This window comes from Punica granatum, chromosome 8, assembly GCF_007655135.1.
Source record: "Punica granatum isolate Tunisia-2019 chromosome 8, ASM765513v2, whole genome shotgun sequence".
Lineage (NCBI taxonomy): Eukaryota > Viridiplantae > Streptophyta > Magnoliopsida > Myrtales > Lythraceae > Punica > Punica granatum.
This window is the reverse complement of record NC_045134.1, coordinates 10,394,557-10,412,363: the sequence shown is the minus strand read 5'-3', so window position 1 is coordinate 10,412,363 and position 17,807 is coordinate 10,394,557. Positions and strand designations below refer to the sequence as shown.

At 40.5% G+C, this 17,807-nt stretch overlaps 2 protein-coding genes and 1 long non-coding RNA gene across 4 annotated transcripts; 2 read left to right on the top strand and 1 right to left on the bottom strand.

Moving 5' to 3' along the window:
• Positions 1-5,174: 5,174 nt before the first annotated feature.
• On the top strand, positions 5,175-10,215 carry LOC116187772. Of its 2 annotated transcripts, XM_031516704.1 has the most exons (6): positions 5,474-5,615; positions 5,922-6,035; positions 6,184-6,287; positions 6,712-6,888; positions 7,182-9,256; positions 9,873-10,215. In XM_031516704.1, exons 2-6 carry the CDS (start codon positions 5,944-5,946, stop codon positions 10,020-10,022), a joined length of 2,598 nt encoding a protein of 865 aa, XP_031372564.1. In that variant the 5' UTR covers positions 5,474-5,615; positions 5,922-5,943; the 3' UTR covers positions 10,023-10,215. The 2 variants fall into 2 exon arrangements, with proteins under 2 accessions (XP_031372563.1, XP_031372564.1); XM_031516703.1 differs by lacking the exon at positions 5,922-6,035 and having other exon boundaries at positions 5,175-5,615.
• A 174-nt stretch (positions 10,216-10,389) lies between these two features.
• On the top strand, positions 10,390-12,923 carry LOC116187775. The gene is made up of 2 exons (XR_004152129.1): positions 10,390-12,223; positions 12,316-12,923. It is a non-coding gene; the product is annotated as an uncharacterized LOC116187775 (long non-coding RNA).
• On the bottom strand, positions 12,249-16,248 carry LOC116187773 (putative clathrin assembly protein At5g57200). Its single transcript, XM_031516705.1, has 15 exons — positions 15,976-16,248; positions 15,780-15,849; positions 15,426-15,523; positions 15,098-15,236; positions 14,879-15,006; positions 14,693-14,785; positions 14,544-14,594; positions 14,249-14,314; positions 14,096-14,161; positions 13,899-13,979; positions 13,727-13,804; positions 13,404-13,580; positions 13,230-13,305; positions 12,982-13,121; positions 12,249-12,877 (listed from the first exon to the last, which is right to left on the bottom strand). Exons 1-15 carry the CDS (start codon positions 16,060-16,062, stop codon positions 12,425-12,427), a joined length of 1,803 nt encoding a protein of 600 aa, XP_031372565.1. The 5' UTR covers positions 16,063-16,248; the 3' UTR covers positions 12,249-12,424.
• Between the last annotated feature and the right edge of the window lie 1,559 nt (positions 16,249-17,807).

The following is a 17,807-nucleotide window of genomic DNA, read 5'->3' as shown; positions in this document are numbered from 1 at the left end:
ATTGCATAGAAGTTACGCACTCATTAACTCAATTAGTTTGTAAACGACACCAGGGACGAACACAAGATATGGATAGTAGAAGGGCGGATTCCTTGGGGGTGTACATGAATTTACATTTTCCGAGTTCGGGGGGGGGGGGGGGGGGGGGGGGGGGGGGGAATAGTTATTTCATTGCAAAAAAAATTAAAGGGTAATATATAAAATTTCTTTAAATATCAAAATTTTAGGTGGGACGACTCTCCCCTTAGCCTCTTCGGTCCATCCCCGTGTAGTCTAGGTATATTAAGTGGTTTCTCCACATAAGAGAGCATTTTTAGATGTCATTTTGGGCTCTATCATCTTGTGTGATTATTTATGTATCTTATATCTTATCTTATATTATTTATTGAAAAATTCATTTTGTAACCCTCATCACTTTTCTTAAAGTTAAACTTTAATGCTTTGCTCTGTTTTTAATAAAATCACTGTCATTTCAGACCGCCAAAAAAAAAAAGTTAAACTTTTCTCTTTACACATCTAACAAAAATCGCTTATATTTTCAAGAAAAATATGAGAAATAAATAAAAATAAAAATCTTATTCTATCATCTCAAAAATTAACTTTTCCGCTATTCAATGTGAAAAATCAACAAATTCTATAATCAAAATTTTCTCAAATGAAAAAAGAAAAGAATCAAAATTATTTAAAACAATCATTTTCGAGGTCGTGCAAATATTGAAGAGCAATCTCGCACGCGCAGCGGGCATACTGGAAAATGATTGCACGACCTCGAAAATGATTGTTTTAAATAATTTTGATTCTTTTCTTTTTTCAGTAGATAAAATTTTGATTTGTTAGACTCTTATACAAATTGAGAAATTGAAAATATCGGTATTACTAAGCATATATTTTATTGCTCCCATGTTAAGAACTTTAAAATAAGTGAAGTGATAAGAGAATTGTAAAATTCGGTAAAAGTAATTTTAAAACACTATTAATGAAGTGTGTGCTTTTTTATTTTAATTTTTGATTTAATAGTGCAAATGCAAAACGAGAGCCAAGTTGGTCTTTGTGATTGACGGTTCCTCCCCGGAAATTGGGGATGGTTTTCTAGCGAATGGGGGGAGAGGGGAGAGAGAATAACAGCTGGAGAGTGGAAGATTGTAGTTATTATTTGAAATTACCATCTTATCCATAATCTAACGGCAAAAAGGGTAGTGAAAGATAGGAGTAGTAATAGATATCCGATGGGCCCGGGTGTACAGCGCCTATACTGAGCCCAACTCGGACACAGGCCCAAGGTAGCCCAAGACCAACCAAGGCCCATTCGCAGGCGGGAACAGTTACTAACGCCAGACTTTCAAATCAATCCCTCGACGAACGATGAGCATTGCGACTCAGTCACCAATGCTAGAATTTCAAATTATTCCCTCAACCGTCGCTGACGGTTCATCTAAAAAGACATATAAATATGGGAAATTAGAAAATAATTCAAGGGAATTATATATATATATATATATATATGATGAAGTCAGAATTCAGACTTCGAGTGAAAAGTGAGGAGAGGGGTTGTTTAGGAGTACCAATTAATGAGATTGACACAATTAGTGGAACCTCTTTTTTTCCGACTTCGAAGAGGTTATTTCAAGAGATGTTTTCCGTTTTAGACGTGACCCTCATAGTCCAAATGCTTTCTCTCATCCAAGAAGTGTCTTTTAAATTGTAAAATCATGAGCATCACGCGTAAAGCGGATAATACTTTTTGAATGAACATTTCCAATATCAGAAAAAGAAGACTTCACCAATTAAGTCGACCTCACTAGTTGGTGCTCCTAATCAACCTCCCTCCTTGACTTCATCAATATATTATATACATGTTTTAAAACTTGATTTACTATAAAAATCGATTCAAACATGTAGTTTTGGCGGCCTAGAACATGAGTGGACCAAGAGGTGTTGAAGGAGGGCAATCAGCCCGGCCCCTAAAATGTTTATACTCAGTGAAAATTTACATCTAATTTTTCGTTTATCAATGAATTTACATTAAGTCGAAAATTTCAATTATATTCCTAATCGCCTCCTAAAAATCCTCTCCCCTCCGCCGATCCAAATCCTGCTTCCGTCCCTGGCCTTGAAGATGAGGTCGAGTTTTTGTATATACTATTCACCCTGCATAATGACATGAAATGCGATCATATCCCCGAAGGGCATTGTCGATGCCTTAAAACTAAAAGAAAATGGATTGAATTTTCCAATTCCAATCAACCAAATGGGACTTGCAGTGTACGTATGTGTCCGAGAATTAGAAGTCGGTTATGGGGCGGCAACGACGCATCACTATATCCACACACATACTTACGCATACATAATTTGTATATTATGCCATGTGTTTTTTTTTTCCTGATTTGTACGAAACTAACAGCTGACGACCAAATCATAAGATTGCAAAATTATGTTGCACGCAAAAATCATTAGTGTTAATGTAATTAAGTAAATATGTCCACTCTCCGTCGAAAGGTCTCTAGAAATTTTTATCTGGCAATAGTATTAAGGTCCTTATACACTGATTTTGTGTAGTATAATTTACTTTTCCTTAGGCTTCCGACTTCTTTATTCACCGAAAAAGTAAATATTAAGCGAATCCTATGTAAAGTTGGTAACTAGGACGGTCGCCAAAAATTGATTAATTTTCTTGAATATTAATTTAATCTCAACAACTCTATTGGGCAATTTGGACAGTATTGTGGGATTTGTACAGAGATAGAGATAAGACTAATTAAAGGAGGACTGATAGTATAAAAGTGCATGTCCATTTCAGTATGTGCATTCGAGAATTAGTAATTAATGAACCTGTTAAATCATTGGTGCGTACGTTTATAAATTATAATTATAAATATTAAGTAAGATAGAGACCTCTAAGGTGTGGTGGCTTGCCAAATTAAATATATATATATATATATTTTAATTTCGAATACCCTAAAGTATTCCAAACTTATAGATGAATGGGATTCAAGCATCGAGTTGTCTAATAGCGGAGTACTTTTAATGGGCCAGGGACCCCTGTGAGTGTCCACCCCGTTACATGATATAGTTTGCCATTGTGCGCATACTCGGTGATATGGAGTTGGTCTATTAACGAATGTTTAAGGTTAGGCTAAGACATGAATGATATTTTTCACCAATCATTTGCACCGCCCTTGTTACAAATTTGGATAAGTTTCATATAATAAATAAAGGCTAGATGAACGCGGGAGCCTTAAAAAAGTGCAACAAATTTAAATTTGAGTCCTAAATGTATCAGTTTTGCTCAAGAACTTCTAAACGTTTAGTCTGTTATATATTTTCAATCCTAAAGCATAACCGAAAATTAATGCAGTTAAATCAAAAATATATTTTCAATCCTAAACCATAACTGAAAATTAATGCAGTTAAATTAATCCACGAAGAGACTTTTGAATGATCGATTAAAATTTTTATTTATTAGGATTAATGAACCATAAAAGCATGAATTTTGACCCATTTTTCAATTTTTGCAAGAACTTTATTTTTTTACAAAAAAAGACACCAACTTTACTCTCTCTTTTTTTGTCACATTACGTATTTGTGCCATTTTCCATCCATTTTGCTTACTTAGCGAAAAATAGTGTCAATGTGGTAAATGGTATCGTGTTACTCCAGTAAAAATTTAAAAAAATTAAAGGAAAAAAGGTGAGGAAGGCATTGATCGGAGAAAGGGTAGGCCACTGCCCCTCGATTGGAGTCGTTGATGACCCTAGATGGCGCCAACAAACCTAATTAGAGGAGTGGATGGACGGGCGGAATCAAGAGAATCCTCAATTTGGGAGTTCTCTCAATTTCGACTGGTGGGGCTTGACTCCGGTCACCACCCTTGGGGATTCTCTCGTTTTCGGCGGGTAGGGCTTCAATCATGTTCACCACCCCTTTATTGGGGTAGTTGACACCCTCCGAGGTCACCGACGACCCCAATTGGAGTTATGGTGGTTAGCTAGGACCTTTACCCTTTGTTTAATCAAAGGATTTCTCTCTCTTTTTTTTTATTATTATTTTTGCTAATATGGCGTGACACGATTTGCTATATAGTCACCATTTTTTGTCACGTTAGAAAAATTGATAGAAAATGACATAGACGCCTAACTTGATAAGAAAATCAAAGTTCGTACTTTTTTTTACCAAAAAATAAAATTTGTGCCAAAATTGAAAATGATATCAAAATTCATGCTTTTTTTTTTGTCATTAACCCATTTATTAAAAGATTTAGAGAGAAAGGGGGAGGAGAATCCCGCCGATCAGGGCTCCCTCGCAAGCCCCTCTCCCCAAGGTCGCTGATGCATCGGTCGATCTCACCAGGGCAGCCCCCACCTGTAGGAGTCCTCTTCCCCCTTTTACTTTATTTTATTTTTTTAAAGATTTTCTATATATTTTTAATAATTAAAATTTTAATCGACTAATAAGGAGATTCTACGTGAATTGAATTAACGGCGTTAACTTTTGATTACGATTTCGTACTAAAAACATCTAACGAGCTAAATTATTTGGACTATTTGAGCCAACAAATACATTTAAGATTTAAGTTTAACCTTTTCATGTAGTATTAGAATTTCCGCATTCATTTAGTCAGTAAATGAATAAACTAAACACAACGAACGATGCAATACCAATGTAATACAACTCAATACCCATCATCTCTATTATTGTTATAATTTTATTTGGTATTTTATCACGTCACTTGACAAGATAAAATCACTGGAATATTTTATAATATCACATGAATAGGATTACTGAAAAATTTATATTCTTATCTTCTACTAATCTTATTAGCCTCCATGTAACTCACTAAAATGCTATAAATACATTTTGGTGAGGCGAGAAAGTCCTAGTGACTTTTCTATTCTTGCTGCAAGTAAAACCTGTCTACTCACTAATATAGTCTCTTAATTGCGTCGCAACTCTTAATTTTCAATATTTTATTTTCGAAGAGTTGTAGAAGTAGAATTTTTTCACAAAATTATATAAAAGTGGCGGTTTTAATAATCTTAATACTGTTTTAGTAAGTATTTGCTCAAAGAAAAAATAAAATAAAATAAAATAATACAAGGGAAGACGATAATTTTGTCGGGGCGCTCTGCTTCTGTCCAATTTTTCACCACGAAAAGCTGTGCAATTATTTCTCATCATTTTCACCTCTTCCCGTCCATTTCACCTCTTCCCCCTCTCTCTCCCTCTGAGAAATTTCCCATTCATTTCCTCAATCGGTTCTCCCTCCTCCTCCTCCTCCTCAGCTCCTCACGGTTCGATCGAGCCGTTCAAGTCCCCTCCCGTCCCGCCGGAGAATCTGCGGCGGTTGTCCGGGCGAATTCTTCTCCATTGTCGTCGCGTTTCGATAAGTTCCGTGTTGGTCGATCAGGTTCGGGCATGGCGGATGGGGCTGCATCGACGTCGCAGCCAGCATTGCCGCCGGAACCGCCGCAGAGCTGGCGGAGGTCCGCCGGCGACAAGACCCGCCCTTTCGCGGATCTGAGGAGCGTGCAGTGGCGTGTGAACCTCGGGGTTCTTCCTTCCTCTCCTTCTTCCTCCATTGACGACCTCAGACGCGTGACTGCTGATTCGCGGAGAAGGTAACTCGAAATTTCAGCTCCTCTCTGCGTTTCCTTCTTAGTTATTTAATCTGCTATGAGCTTCTCGTGAACAACTTGACATATTTCAGTAGCTATAGTTTAGGATTGGCAATGGCGGAGTATAGAGATGATCTCTGTTCCGCTTATTTCGACATGAATGCATAACTAGTGCGAGTTTCTACTTCTGTCTTTGTTCATTTCTTCTGAATGCTGCAAGCTGTTTGTGTTATTACGGTTAATATTTTCAATTCGGTGTATTTTAAGTAATACTTAATATGTCCGTGAATTCATTTGTTTCCTTTTTAGCTCGGGATCTTCGTGAAGTCTAATGTTGCGGAAGGCCGAGGCTGATGTCATTACCGACAATCATAGGCAGACTGGATGTTCAAAAATTTCACTTTACGCCTTTGCTGAGAAAAAGTTTGGAGATTAGTTCTAACTTATGCCTTATTCTATCAATGAGAAGATTTAGCTGCTTGCATTTGATTCTGAAATGAAGTAGCTCTGTAAGGAATTGTTTTCATGTTGTCCATGAAAACCATCTATTGATCTAAGTGTATATTGCCAGGTATGCATGTTTGAGAAGACGCCTCTTAGTGGATCCTCACATTCTTAAGGATGGAAGAGATTCGCCTAATCTTCTCATCGATAATCCGTTGTCACAAAACCCAGGTTACCTTCTTATGTCTATTATGTCAGTTTTGGATGGGTCATGCATCTCATGTTTTTACTTATTAGACATTACATGTGAAGGGTTGTTTTTCGCTGTACTTGTCTAGAAGCATGCAACAATTTTGATCTCGGTCCTTCCACGAAAACATGAGAGTTCAATAACGTATGAACAGTCCTCTGCTTGAAATATGCAACTGAAGTTAATTAATTAGAAAATTATTAATTAATTAGAAAATGAAGGGTCACTTCAGTAGCTTTTGAATGATAGGAACAGCGTCTAGCTGATTCTTGGTTGTCTACCTTGCTCCGTATAAGTTGATTAACATCCTTTTGCTGATGAATACATCAAAAGCAAAATGAGATGTCTCCATGAATGGCATTTTTACTAGGCCTGATTATATTTTCCTCGTAACTCTCTGTCCAGACAGCACTTGGAGTCGCTTCTTTCGAAATGCAGAACTAGAGAAAATGGTTGACCAAGATTTGACACGTTTATACCCTGAGCATGTAAATTTCTTTCAAACACCAGGATGCCAAGGCATTTTGAGAAGGATCTTGCTGTTGTGGTGTCTCGTACATCCTGAGTATGGTTATAGACAAGGTAAGGCAGTGACTGTGATTGGATAAATATCGCTACTAATTGATTGGAAATGCTGGTATTTTCTTTCCTTTGGTGAATCTTGCAAACTTGAATGGAACCCCCAATTGTTTTCAGTTTTGTTATATTTACTCTAATAAGTTAATAATTGACCCCCAATAGTGTCTCCTGATAATTATTCCCCCCCCCATAGTATCCTGATTTCTGCAAATGTTTCCATCATGAATATCATTTTCTTTTCATCGGATTTTTCATTTTAGTCAAGGGCCCAGTTGTAATCTACTTATTTCAAACAGGGATGCACGAACTCTTGGCTCCATTGCTATACGTTCTTCAAGTTGATTTCGAGCATCTTTCTCAAGTGAGAAAGCTATATGAGGACCAGTTCACTGATACGTTTGATGAGCTTTCATCTTATGATAATGATCTTTACCACTTTGATGTTCGGAGATCAACTGATACTGATGCATCAGATGTTGTTTCTCAAGGAAGTGCAATGAAAATGAGGAGTCTTGATGAGGTTGATCCTCATATCAAGAGAATTGTATTGTTAAGTGATGCTTATGGAGCTGAAGGTGAACTGGGTATTGTCTTGTCTGAAAAATTTATGGAGCATGATGCCTACTCTATGTTTGAGGCCTTGATGAGTGGAGGTGATGGGACAGTTGCCATGGCTGACTTTTTCTCTTATTCTCCTGTGGACGGCTCCCAGTCTGGCCTTCCTCCTGTGATTGAGGCTTCTACAGCATTATACCATCTGCTTTCAATTGTTGATTCATCTCTCCACAGTCATCTTATTGAGCTTGGGGTGGAACCTCAATACTTTGCACTTCGCTGGCTACGAGTTTTGTTTGGACGTGAATTTGTTCTTGGAGACCTTTTTGTAATATGGGATGAAATTTTCATGTTTGGCAATAATAAACTGGATGATAGCAATGAAGATGATGGAGTGTCCACCTTCAGGCTTCTTGGCTCACCTCGAGGAGCATTTATCGCAGCACTTGCTGTGTCCATGATACTTCACTTGAGATCATCCCTGCTTGCCACTGAGCATGCCACGTCCTGTCTCCAGAGATTGTTGAACTTCCCTGAGAATATACACCTAAGTAAGGTGATAGAAAAGGCAAATTCGTTGCAGGAGCTTGCATTGGAATCTAGACTTTTAAGTTCACCTCTTCCTCCAAGCTGCACTTATGATCAAACCAAATCCATGGTAGTGAGAACCCGTGCCCTGTCATCTGATTCTGTTTCTCCAAGAACTCCTCTTAGTGTGGTACCTGATAGCTATTGGGAAGAGAAGTGGAGAGTGCTGCATAATACAGAACAACTCAAGCAAGGTAGTTCAGGCAAAGAAGTTCCAACCAAGAAGAAGGGATGGTCGCAGAGGCTGAGACTGAGCCTTTCTAGAACAGAATCTGATCCATTTCCAGTAAAGGTGGGGAAAACCAACCCAGAAGTTAACACGTCCATCAGGCGGAATTTGTTAGACGATATGTCCCATCCACATGGGTCCGACGAAGTTTCTGAGGATATAAATTGCAAAACGAGTTCAGCGGTTAAGGATCAGAATAAAATCTCCATTGAAGTTGATGCCAACATAGAAAATAATTGCAAGGACTCCATTCCAGTAGCAGAGGAGGGATACTCAAGCAGAAATGCAGAGAGTCAAGAGGGTTCGCCTTTATTTTCGGGCTCAGCAAGTCCTCATAGTGCGGCTTCTGACCATGAAAAGGACACAGACAGAAGCAGTGTTGCATCAAATGGATCCACTGATGAACAAGATCACTTCCATCAGTCCACAGAAGAAAATTTGCCTCCTGTCATCACTGGGGATGCTTCTGTGCAATCTGGTTGTGAATGTGATTCCGTTGGGAAAACAGAAGATTTACCTACAATGGTCGATTTACCAACAATGGTCGATGCTGATGCACCTGTGAAATCTGGTCTGTGCAATGATTCTAATGGGGATGCTCCTGTGCAATCTTGTCCTGAATGTGATTCCGTTGGGAAAACAGAAGATTTACCTCCAATGGTCAATGCCAATGCTCCTGTAAAATCTGGTCCGAGCAGTGATTCTAATGGGAAAACAGTGATGGGCTTGAAGGAACGGAAACTTCTCTCTGGCAAGTTCCAGTGGCTCAGGAAGTTTGGGCGGAATTCCTCTACTGATGCAACATCTGAGAAAGGAGGAATCTCTTCTGATGCCTTGAAATTTTCTGAAATTGAGAGTAACAAAGATAATTTAACGGGATCTTTTATGGGAAATGGTTCATCTAGTCCTTCAGTTACCAGAAAAGGAGATGGAAGTAGCGATCTGAATGTAATGGGGACCCTGACTAATCTAGGACAGTCCATGCTTGAACATATTCAGGTAAACCTGTTCGTCCAATACACCTGTAGATGATAGTAGTTACTCTTATTAATGCCTATTTTTATTTGTTTTGCAAAATTTGGTTCTGTATTGATACCACTGTGAGGCCAAGTATTTTATTAGACAAGTGGTTCTGTATTGATGCTACTCTGAGGCCAAAATTTGGTTCTGTTTTGGTTATTCATTGTGAATTAATTTTTACATAAGATACACTTTAGAAACCAGCCCACTCATTGACGTTGCGGACTCCATTTGCTGCTTCTGACATCGTTGAAGGTGGCTAAGGCAATGGCTGCCTCTAATGGTGGCAATGGTCTTTGCTGGACTGGTCTTTCCTGGATAATTCGAAAGTGAAAAAAAAAAACCCAGTTTTTTCTCTTAGTTAAGGTTGCTAGTCATTTTTCGATGAAATATATATATATATATGACTGACTTTACTAGTGAGCCAGAAATGTTTTCTGCTTCCAAGTCTAAAACCGACCGAACTAGGAATATTGTGGAGGCTGTAAAATGGATCACGGGAATGATGCTATGATACGCTTTTTTTACGCTGATCTTTCAGAGGTCTTTTCATTCTACTACTCTGCTGTGCTAATTCGTTACTTTTAATTCACAGGTCGTCGAGTTGGTTTTTCAACAAGACAGGGTTCAAGCCGGCTCACTGGATAACTTCTCAAAGAGTGCTCTAGTGGGCAACGGGCAGGTTACAGCCATGGGAGCTCTGAAAGAGCTACGGAAGATGAGCAACTTTTTATCCGAGATGTGAGGTCGGCTTATAATATACTTCTTATCTGTACATAGAGTAGAGGCTTGAGTTTCCCGGGTTCCTCCCACACTGCCTAATAAGTCAAAATTTTGGCTTGACATAATGATTGGCATGTAAATATCTTGATAATGCATGTAGCTGAAATTGTTCTCTGGCCTGAGTTTTTGTTCGAGTGGCTCGATCTTTATTATTAGCCTTCTGTTTTCACGAAAGTTAAGTACAAAAGAATAGATCTATGGTAAAATTTCGTGATGCAACTGCTAAGCTCCTTCTCTTTCGGTTAATGGCCTAATCGCTAAATTACAGCTAAAGATCACCGCGTGGTGCCATGCGGTTGGACAATTTTCAAGCGAACAACACACTATGAATAGTGTTTATTTCAAGTGTCCAATGATATAAACAGACTCCCGCCAAAAATTGCTTAATTTACTTTGAAGAGGTCTCTACTTCTTCTCTCTCTTGCTCCTCCACCCTAACAAAGAAAACCCAAGACAAGCGCCTTCTCCATCAGTGCGTCTGGCTGCACCTCCGCCGAGATCGGAAAGCTGGCGACCCCCTCTATCAGTCGGTTGTCTCCGTTTTTGGTGGCTTCTATCCTTTGCTCCTCTCCTCCCCACTCTTTTACCCTTCGGATATATGAGGGATGTCACGGCGCCGTTGTCAGCATCTCAGCAGCAGTCAGGGTGTCGGTTTCTCCAAGTCGGTCGTCCTTTGAACTCCTTTGCATGGTAGTCGATTGCATTAGTCAGGCGTGGGTCAAGGCGCCCCTTCATGGTGCTCCTCCATGGCACAGGTCACGAAGCTTCACCGTCTTAGCTCGTCTTGATCTATGGTGTCCCTTCGCAAAGACATTCCCAGTGGGCTTCTTAGTCTCGGTCTAGGTAGTGACTCAACCTTCCTAGCCACTCACTGATGGTTGTCTTGGAGTTAGAGGCTGTCTATGTCGTCTCAGCACTAAGACCTAAGGCAGCGATTGTGTTCACTGGATGTCGTAGAGGCCCTCCTCCTCCTCTTTGTTTCCGGCAGTGCAAAAAGGTGTCTCCTAATAGAGCAGTCTCTCGTTCCCTGCCGGGGTCACCCCTTCTCCTTCTCCGAGTAGATCTGAAGCAGAGAGAGAAGTCAACCTTCAATTTCGGGTAGTCGGCGACTGTGGCGAAGTACCCGCTACCCTGACCAGGCTGGGCTGACCCGATTTGCCAAGACCCGACCTTAGCCGAACCGACTACCTTCCCTGACCCCACAGACCTGACAGACTACTCCTCGATTTGCAAGGCAACGGTGGCGTCCTCCCTGCCTATCCAACTTTGTTCGATACCCCACTTCCCCCAGACGGCGGCTTCTACTCTGCGGACACCCGCCCTCGCCCACACGATGAAATCCCCGTCCTCCACTACAAGGATCTTACTCCTGGGCCAATCAATTGTACCAACCGCCTGCAAATCCGATTTTTTGTGATTTCGTCTTCTTTTGTTGGTTTTTGCAAGTTTTGGCTCCCTAATGATATTCGCTGGTTTGAATCGATCAAAGAAGCTAGGTATTCTGATTTGATGGTCTGGCTGGTTTTTGATTAGTTAGGATACCGTTGGTTTGAACTGATCATAGAAACCTGACTGAATTGATTTGACTGTCTAGGGTTGGGCCGTTTAGGAATCGGTTCATTGTATTAGTCTAGAGGTGTGATATATAAAGGGCTCCTGTGTCGAGTATCGGTTGAAGATTTCTCTTGGCTCTGCATATTTGTTTCCACAGTAGAAGCAATTTCTATAAGGATTGCGTTATGCTATACTTTTCGGTTTTCACTAGGATCCTTATAGAGTGTAGTCTCAAGAGGTTGAGAACGGATTATAACAACGGATTTCTACAATTGTATCTAGGTGAATTTGCTGTATTCTCTGTAATTTGCACTCTTGGACATTTTCCCCTTGTACCCGTTTTTGTCATCAATGGAAGGTCATTGATTAGATGGGGAAAAAAAAAAAAAAGGACTCCCGCCACGAAGGAACGGAAGAGAGTTGAATCGTAGAAGGGCAATATAATATATGTTAGATGCAATTCTCATTTTTGATAGAGTTGGGGTCGGGATCACTTTGTTTTCATGTGTACAGGAATTACCTTTCTCATTGAATTCTTCATCGAGGAGGGCTCTACGATCTTTCATATCTATAATTTTCCTTATGATATACAACTGAATGCTTTTAATGGTAAGATCTAGGACTAGGGTCACAAGCGAATCAACCAAACAATCCTTACATCGAGTTTACCAGTTGATCAAAACATTCGTGCTTTCTTACAGGAAACAAATCGAAAGAATGAAAGAATAGCACCGGTGATCTACCAAGTTAAATAAGAATCAACCAATTGGTCTCAACTTCTCGAGGACAACCGAAAAGAATCGATGAAGTCTAGAGCAGATGGTGATTCTCGTGCGGTTGCATGGGGCGCTGCTGTGACAAACTCGAGAATGGGTCCCCGAAAGGGTTCGAGGGGCCCATCTGGGGGGGCAACGGTTGAGACCCGTAAGGGGACTGTTGAGACCCATATGGAGACTGTTGATAATACGGTTGTTGCTGTTGGGCTCCGTATGGGACCATCATCATATTCTGTTGTTCGTGTGCGTATTGCTGCTGTTGGAACATCATTTGCTGCTGCTGCTGGGCCATTAGGGCCATCTGCACATTTGATGGGGCGGCTATGTTTTTACACGCCATGAAGGGGTCAGGCTGATCAAATGGATTCGGCGCTTGGGCTGCTGCAGTGGCACCGGGTCCATACCCTGCGCTCTGCATCTGTATCTGCCTCCTTGCAGCCTCGTCCTCGTATAGGCTATCAAGTAATAGCTTGTCGAACCCACCGGCCTAAGCCAAGAGAAATTGAATCAAACAAAAAAAGATGTTACTGCAACATTGTATTTAACTTCTTCCTTGTGGAGCAAAGTAACTGAATGATTCATCAGAGAAACGAATGAGTACGAACCAATTTCGCTCTGGACAGGAGGCTGGGTATTGTTGGTCGGAGTGGTGACCAGTGCAAGCTCCCACCCCGAAGTATGCGACCCCGAAATAATATCCCATCCACTGCCCAAAGGTGTCGGATTATGGCCTGCATTTGTTTTCAGCCATTAGAGGGGGAAAAAAGAATATATCTTACCCCTCGAAATGAAGTAGATGATAATGTATGAGGTTATTTATAATGAGCCTAAAGACGAACCTGGTGGAACTATTGCGAGAGCAAGGGCATTGCTTTCTTCGAGTTCTGCAGCTTTCGGGTTAACTTCATTCAATCCCTGCCGGAATTGTAAGAACATTCAGACATGTAAAATTTACGTGAATCTTGGTAAGACTTTGCAGGCACTAATGGCACTGTGAAGAACTCTGGACCTACAAGAAGATCACCCTCTATCAGGGGTGGAGCTTCCGGCTCTTCTTCTGGTTTAGCCTCTTCCTCTTCTTCCAAGTTTATGAGTTCGTTCTCTTCTTCGACCTTCTCGGGTTCCTTTTCTTCTTCGGGAGGTTGCGGAGGTTCTTCTTCTTTAGGAAGTTCCTCTGCCTCTCGATATTCCTAAAACCAAGACATACGGAGAATCCAATGATATATGACTAGATTTCGAACTTGTAGGAGTCTTAAAGCTATTCGACAACCGCAATGTCAGAGATATTCCATAGCTAAGACTATTCAAAAAAATTGCCTCCGAGGAATTTTCTTACCAGTCTTTTCGTCACTGAACCAGTTTGGGGAGCTTCCTTGATGTACTCTTCCATTGTCGCGAGAAATGAAGGAGGGGGCTATTTTGAACACAAGGAAAGGAAGATTAGTCGGCAACTGTTTTTTCGACTTCGTGGAAACTAGCTTGAGATCTTCCATTAAATAGGTGGGCACCTGTCTCAACGTTGGGAACTGAAAGTTCCTTGCGAGTTCTAGGCCCTTGCAGTACTCGTAAAAGTCCGCTAGATTTTCTGCCTGAAAACATCCCGAGAGCAAAAACTTGATTCACTCGGGAGAACCCTTACGAGAATCTCATCCCGAACTTCTTAAATTAGTCGGAAGTACACTACGAAAAGGGAACTTTACGTCACCTGTTGGCCCGCCCTTTTGTAGATATTGAGTGCTTTGACAGCATCATGCCTCGACATATCAAAAAACTGCAGAAGATAGCAAAGTTAACATGATAATTCCAGCAGAAAAATCAGCAAAAGTACAGTTCTTATGGCCGTGTTTTTGGAACTTACCATATCCACTAAGTTGATGATTCCATCATTTATCGCACAGTATATTTTGAAGCTCTCCTTCAGTACCTGAAAGAATTTTATGGAGTTCGTTTACAATATGGCGTAATGAGCTTCACAAAGAGCAATTTAAAATTTAGCCAAGAAGCATTCGTTTACAAAAGCAGAGTGGAAACCAATATGAACAAACACGTGCAGACCGAGACCCCCATGAATGCCTTTAAAGTTTGAAATCTTTTTATGCAGAATAATTCAGAACCAGAGGTTGCTGAATGTGGGAAATTTATGTCTCATGTACCAGAGCTAATGCGTACTGTATGAGAAAATTGCTGTAAGCTGCTCCTTCGGGCTGCAAGTTCCATAACACGGAATTAACATTTTTCGACTCAATAAAGGTAAAGAATTGTGAATAAATGGAAATGGAAGAGAACACTATGCAACATTTACCTGACAACCGATAAGGCGGTAGAGAACCTGTTGCAATGCAGGTAGCTGCTCCAACAACTCATCACCGTTCAAAAGCCGTGTTCTACTGTGTGCCTAACAAGCAAAAGATCGAAATTCTTGCAAATTTATTTCATTGGATAAGACACACCCTGCCAGTAAAAGTTCGAAGCTATGATTTTTGCACACCTTCGATTCCCCAGGTGATGATTTAGTCAGTCGTTCGGTCTCAATATCATATTTCAAGACTCTGAAACACTCGAGCCGCTCCTCTAGGAAGAGAGCGTAAGTTCGGACCCATGCAGAGCAGTCCCATGCTGAGTTAAACGGGAAAAGTATTTACATTGTAAAATATCACACATTATTTTTCTTTCAACTGATGATACTGAGGCGAGTAACGATATTTACCGAGAGGGCTGGAGTCATCTTTGAAGTAGGATATTTGGAGGATGTGTCCTCGGTTCGAGTAGTTCAAGAGCTCCTCTCGGAAGGTTGGGTCTCCCTCTCTCAATGTCCTGTGGATGACTATCAATGTCTTCAATGCAACCTGCACCGTAGACGAAAGAAAGAATCAACTTTAAAGGTTTCGATTCGAACAAATCATTTCAATCCCGAGAATAAAATGGAGACACCCTGCTACTTCATTCGTGAAACTACCGCGATTGAAGTCCCGATTGATACAAACAAGGGAGAATAGTAATTGAACGGAGAAGAGGAAGAGGAAAGAAGAAGTTACAATCCAATTTTTGGTCTTGGATAACCTCTTTGATAGTGCATGAATGCAGTAGGCCACATCCGCCCTTGGACGCACAACCGATGTCGCCGAAAAAATCTCTGTCCATATAAAACACATTCCGCGAATGAGACTCATCAACCGAATTCTGAAAAGATACTCGACATAATCTCTCGAGAAAGAGGCCAAATTCTGCATTCTCTCATACTGCCATTCTCTCTTGTATCAATTCGAGTTATAAGATTCCATAAAAAACTGGAGAAGCAAGCAAAGATCAACCCGCCATAATCAGCAGAGAAGTTGCTGCATCAAATGACCAATTGGTGGTGTTCTGCAAAACAATGACGATCGACTTACTTCGAACGTGGCGTTCCTTGGGAGGGCATTCGACGTGATTGGTGGCCTTCACGATCGCGATATCCAAATCCTATGGCACACATTAATAAAAATCTCATCTTTCATCCAATATATCGAAACGAATCTCAAAGTTTAATGAGAAACATCGCGAAACCGATCCAACAGGGGACGAAGAAACGAATATCGAATGTTAAACCTTGTATTCGCTGTTGACCTTGGCAAGGCCAACCTTGGTGGAGTCCTTGAGGGCCCCATAGGCCTTCCTGAAGCTCTGGAAGGACATTGGTTTCCTCCTCCTCCTCCTTCTCTTCTTCCTCCCTTTCTTATATATCAAGTTTTATTATGATGACAATGTTAATGAATCTCTACTGCAGAGGACGACGAAGACGACGACTCCTCTGTTCTTCGCATTTCATCTCATCCGCCATGAATGGAAGAAAGACAAGAAAGAAAGAAAGAATGGAAGAAAGTTGAGAGAGAGAGAGAGAGAGAGAGAGAGGGAGGGAGAGAGAGAAACTCTCTTCTTTCTTCTTCTTTGTTTCCAAGAAATGCGCAACCAAAGGTGTCTCAAAAGGGAATATATATCTCAGTTGTTTCTTTGGTCGTTTGATTCGTTGGGGGGAGAGGCTGATCAATCTTATTTGACTCAGCTCGAAAAACTCTTATTTTTATTCATTTATTTATATTATTATTAATTTAATTCCTTGGTGAATGCATGCACGTTACAATTAAAAAAAAAAATACAAACAGAACACATGCAGCATTTTACCTTGATAAAAAAAAAAAAGACACATGGTTGAAGCAAATAAAGAAAACCTTAAAAAACATATCACCAAATATGAAGCATGGCAAAAGGCAAACTCGCTTAATAAAGACCTACATTCAAGTCACCGCGAAGTCCAGCGGAGAAATGTTTCCTATTAACCCGCCTGTACGGGTTTTGTGGCTCGGACTGACCAGTTTCTGATCCTAGAGAATTAGTCTGATGAAATTCAGATATTAAGATGAAATGAGACTTTGTTTTATTCTTTTTGGTGGAAGAGGAAGTGGAAATTGTTGGAAGTGAATTAATTGAAAAAGGAAGCTCCTCAACCACACAAGACCTTCATCCTCCCTTAGGAGCTGCAGATGATTCCTAACATTCCGTTCTGCACCTTCGAATGAACAGTCGATCAATCACGGCGTTGCTTCTAGCAGATTTTACTGCTCGATGTTGGGGTGGCCTTCTCCCACCTCGTCGCACTTCTGAATTTCCACGCTGGCTACAGTTGTCATTAATTTTCGAATCAATCATGCAATTGCTGCTGGCTGACTAAGCTTAGAGGTTGATGCTGGGATTGCTTTCCACCGCCTCTTCGGGCTTCTGCATTCTCTCAGTCCGTCGCCTAGAGGTAGATTTCGATTGATTTGTCTTCAACAGTAGAAGGGATCTGCTCGGTGAACTATAATGAAAAGCGAATATCGAAATGTACTGATAGATTATTAGATTCTTGAGGAATTATAATAGTCAGGTGGAGAGAAGTACATCGAAAAACTGAGTAGGATTTCCAGCATTACAGTATTTCTTATCACTCTGAAAATGAAAGACATGCTTATCGTCTACTTATCTGGAACGGGATGAGATCTGCATTCATGTCCGACATATCGCTGATCTCTGTGAAAGGCAGGAGCCGTATATTGTAGATTAGATTTGCATCGAGCCATAAGCCGATAGAATTAAGGAGTCTAAGAACTAATCTCGTATGCCATTGATCCCACACGGCAATTGATCGTCCCCAAGTAGCAGATTTAACGCTAAAGCTAAAGCTGTTAGCTTATGGTTGATTCTGCACCATTCGTTAACGTACTTACTGCCCACTTTCATTTTTATTTTTATTTTTATTTTTGTGCTGGAATCTCTTATGGTTAGATTTCGTACATCACGTAGAAACGGAATATCAAACAGGACAGACCCGGGTCATTTGGAGCTGAGATTTGCATATGTTCGTAAATGAACATGGCATAACAGGTTTTCAGGTAACAATCTAT

Excerpts from the sequence above, each read along its gene's own strand:
- LOC116187772 (XM_031516703.1), top strand. The coding sequence starts at position 5,413 with ATGGCGGATGGGGCTGCATCGACGTCGCAGCCAGCATTGCCGCCGGAA. Across the intron at positions 5,616-6,183 it reads ACTGCTGATTCGCGGAGAAG|GTATGCATGTTTGAGAAGAC; the intron begins GTAACTCGAAAT and ends GTATATTGCCAG. Across the intron at positions 9,257-9,872 it reads CCATGCTTGAACATATTCAG|GTCGTCGAGTTGGTTTTTCA; the intron begins GTAAACCTGTTC and ends TTTAATTCACAG.
- LOC116187773 (XM_031516705.1), bottom strand. The coding sequence starts at position 16,062 with ATGTCCTTCCAGAGCTTCAGGAAGGCCTATGGGGCCCTCAAGGACTCC. Across the intron at positions 15,524-15,779 it reads CAAGGAACGCCACGTTCGAA|AGATTTTTTCGGCGACATCG; the intron begins GTAAGTCGATCG and ends TTATATGGACAG. Across the intron at positions 15,237-15,425 it reads CCAAGACCAAAAATTGGATT|GTTGCATTGAAGACATTGAT; the intron begins GTAACTTCTTCT and ends TCTACGGTGCAG.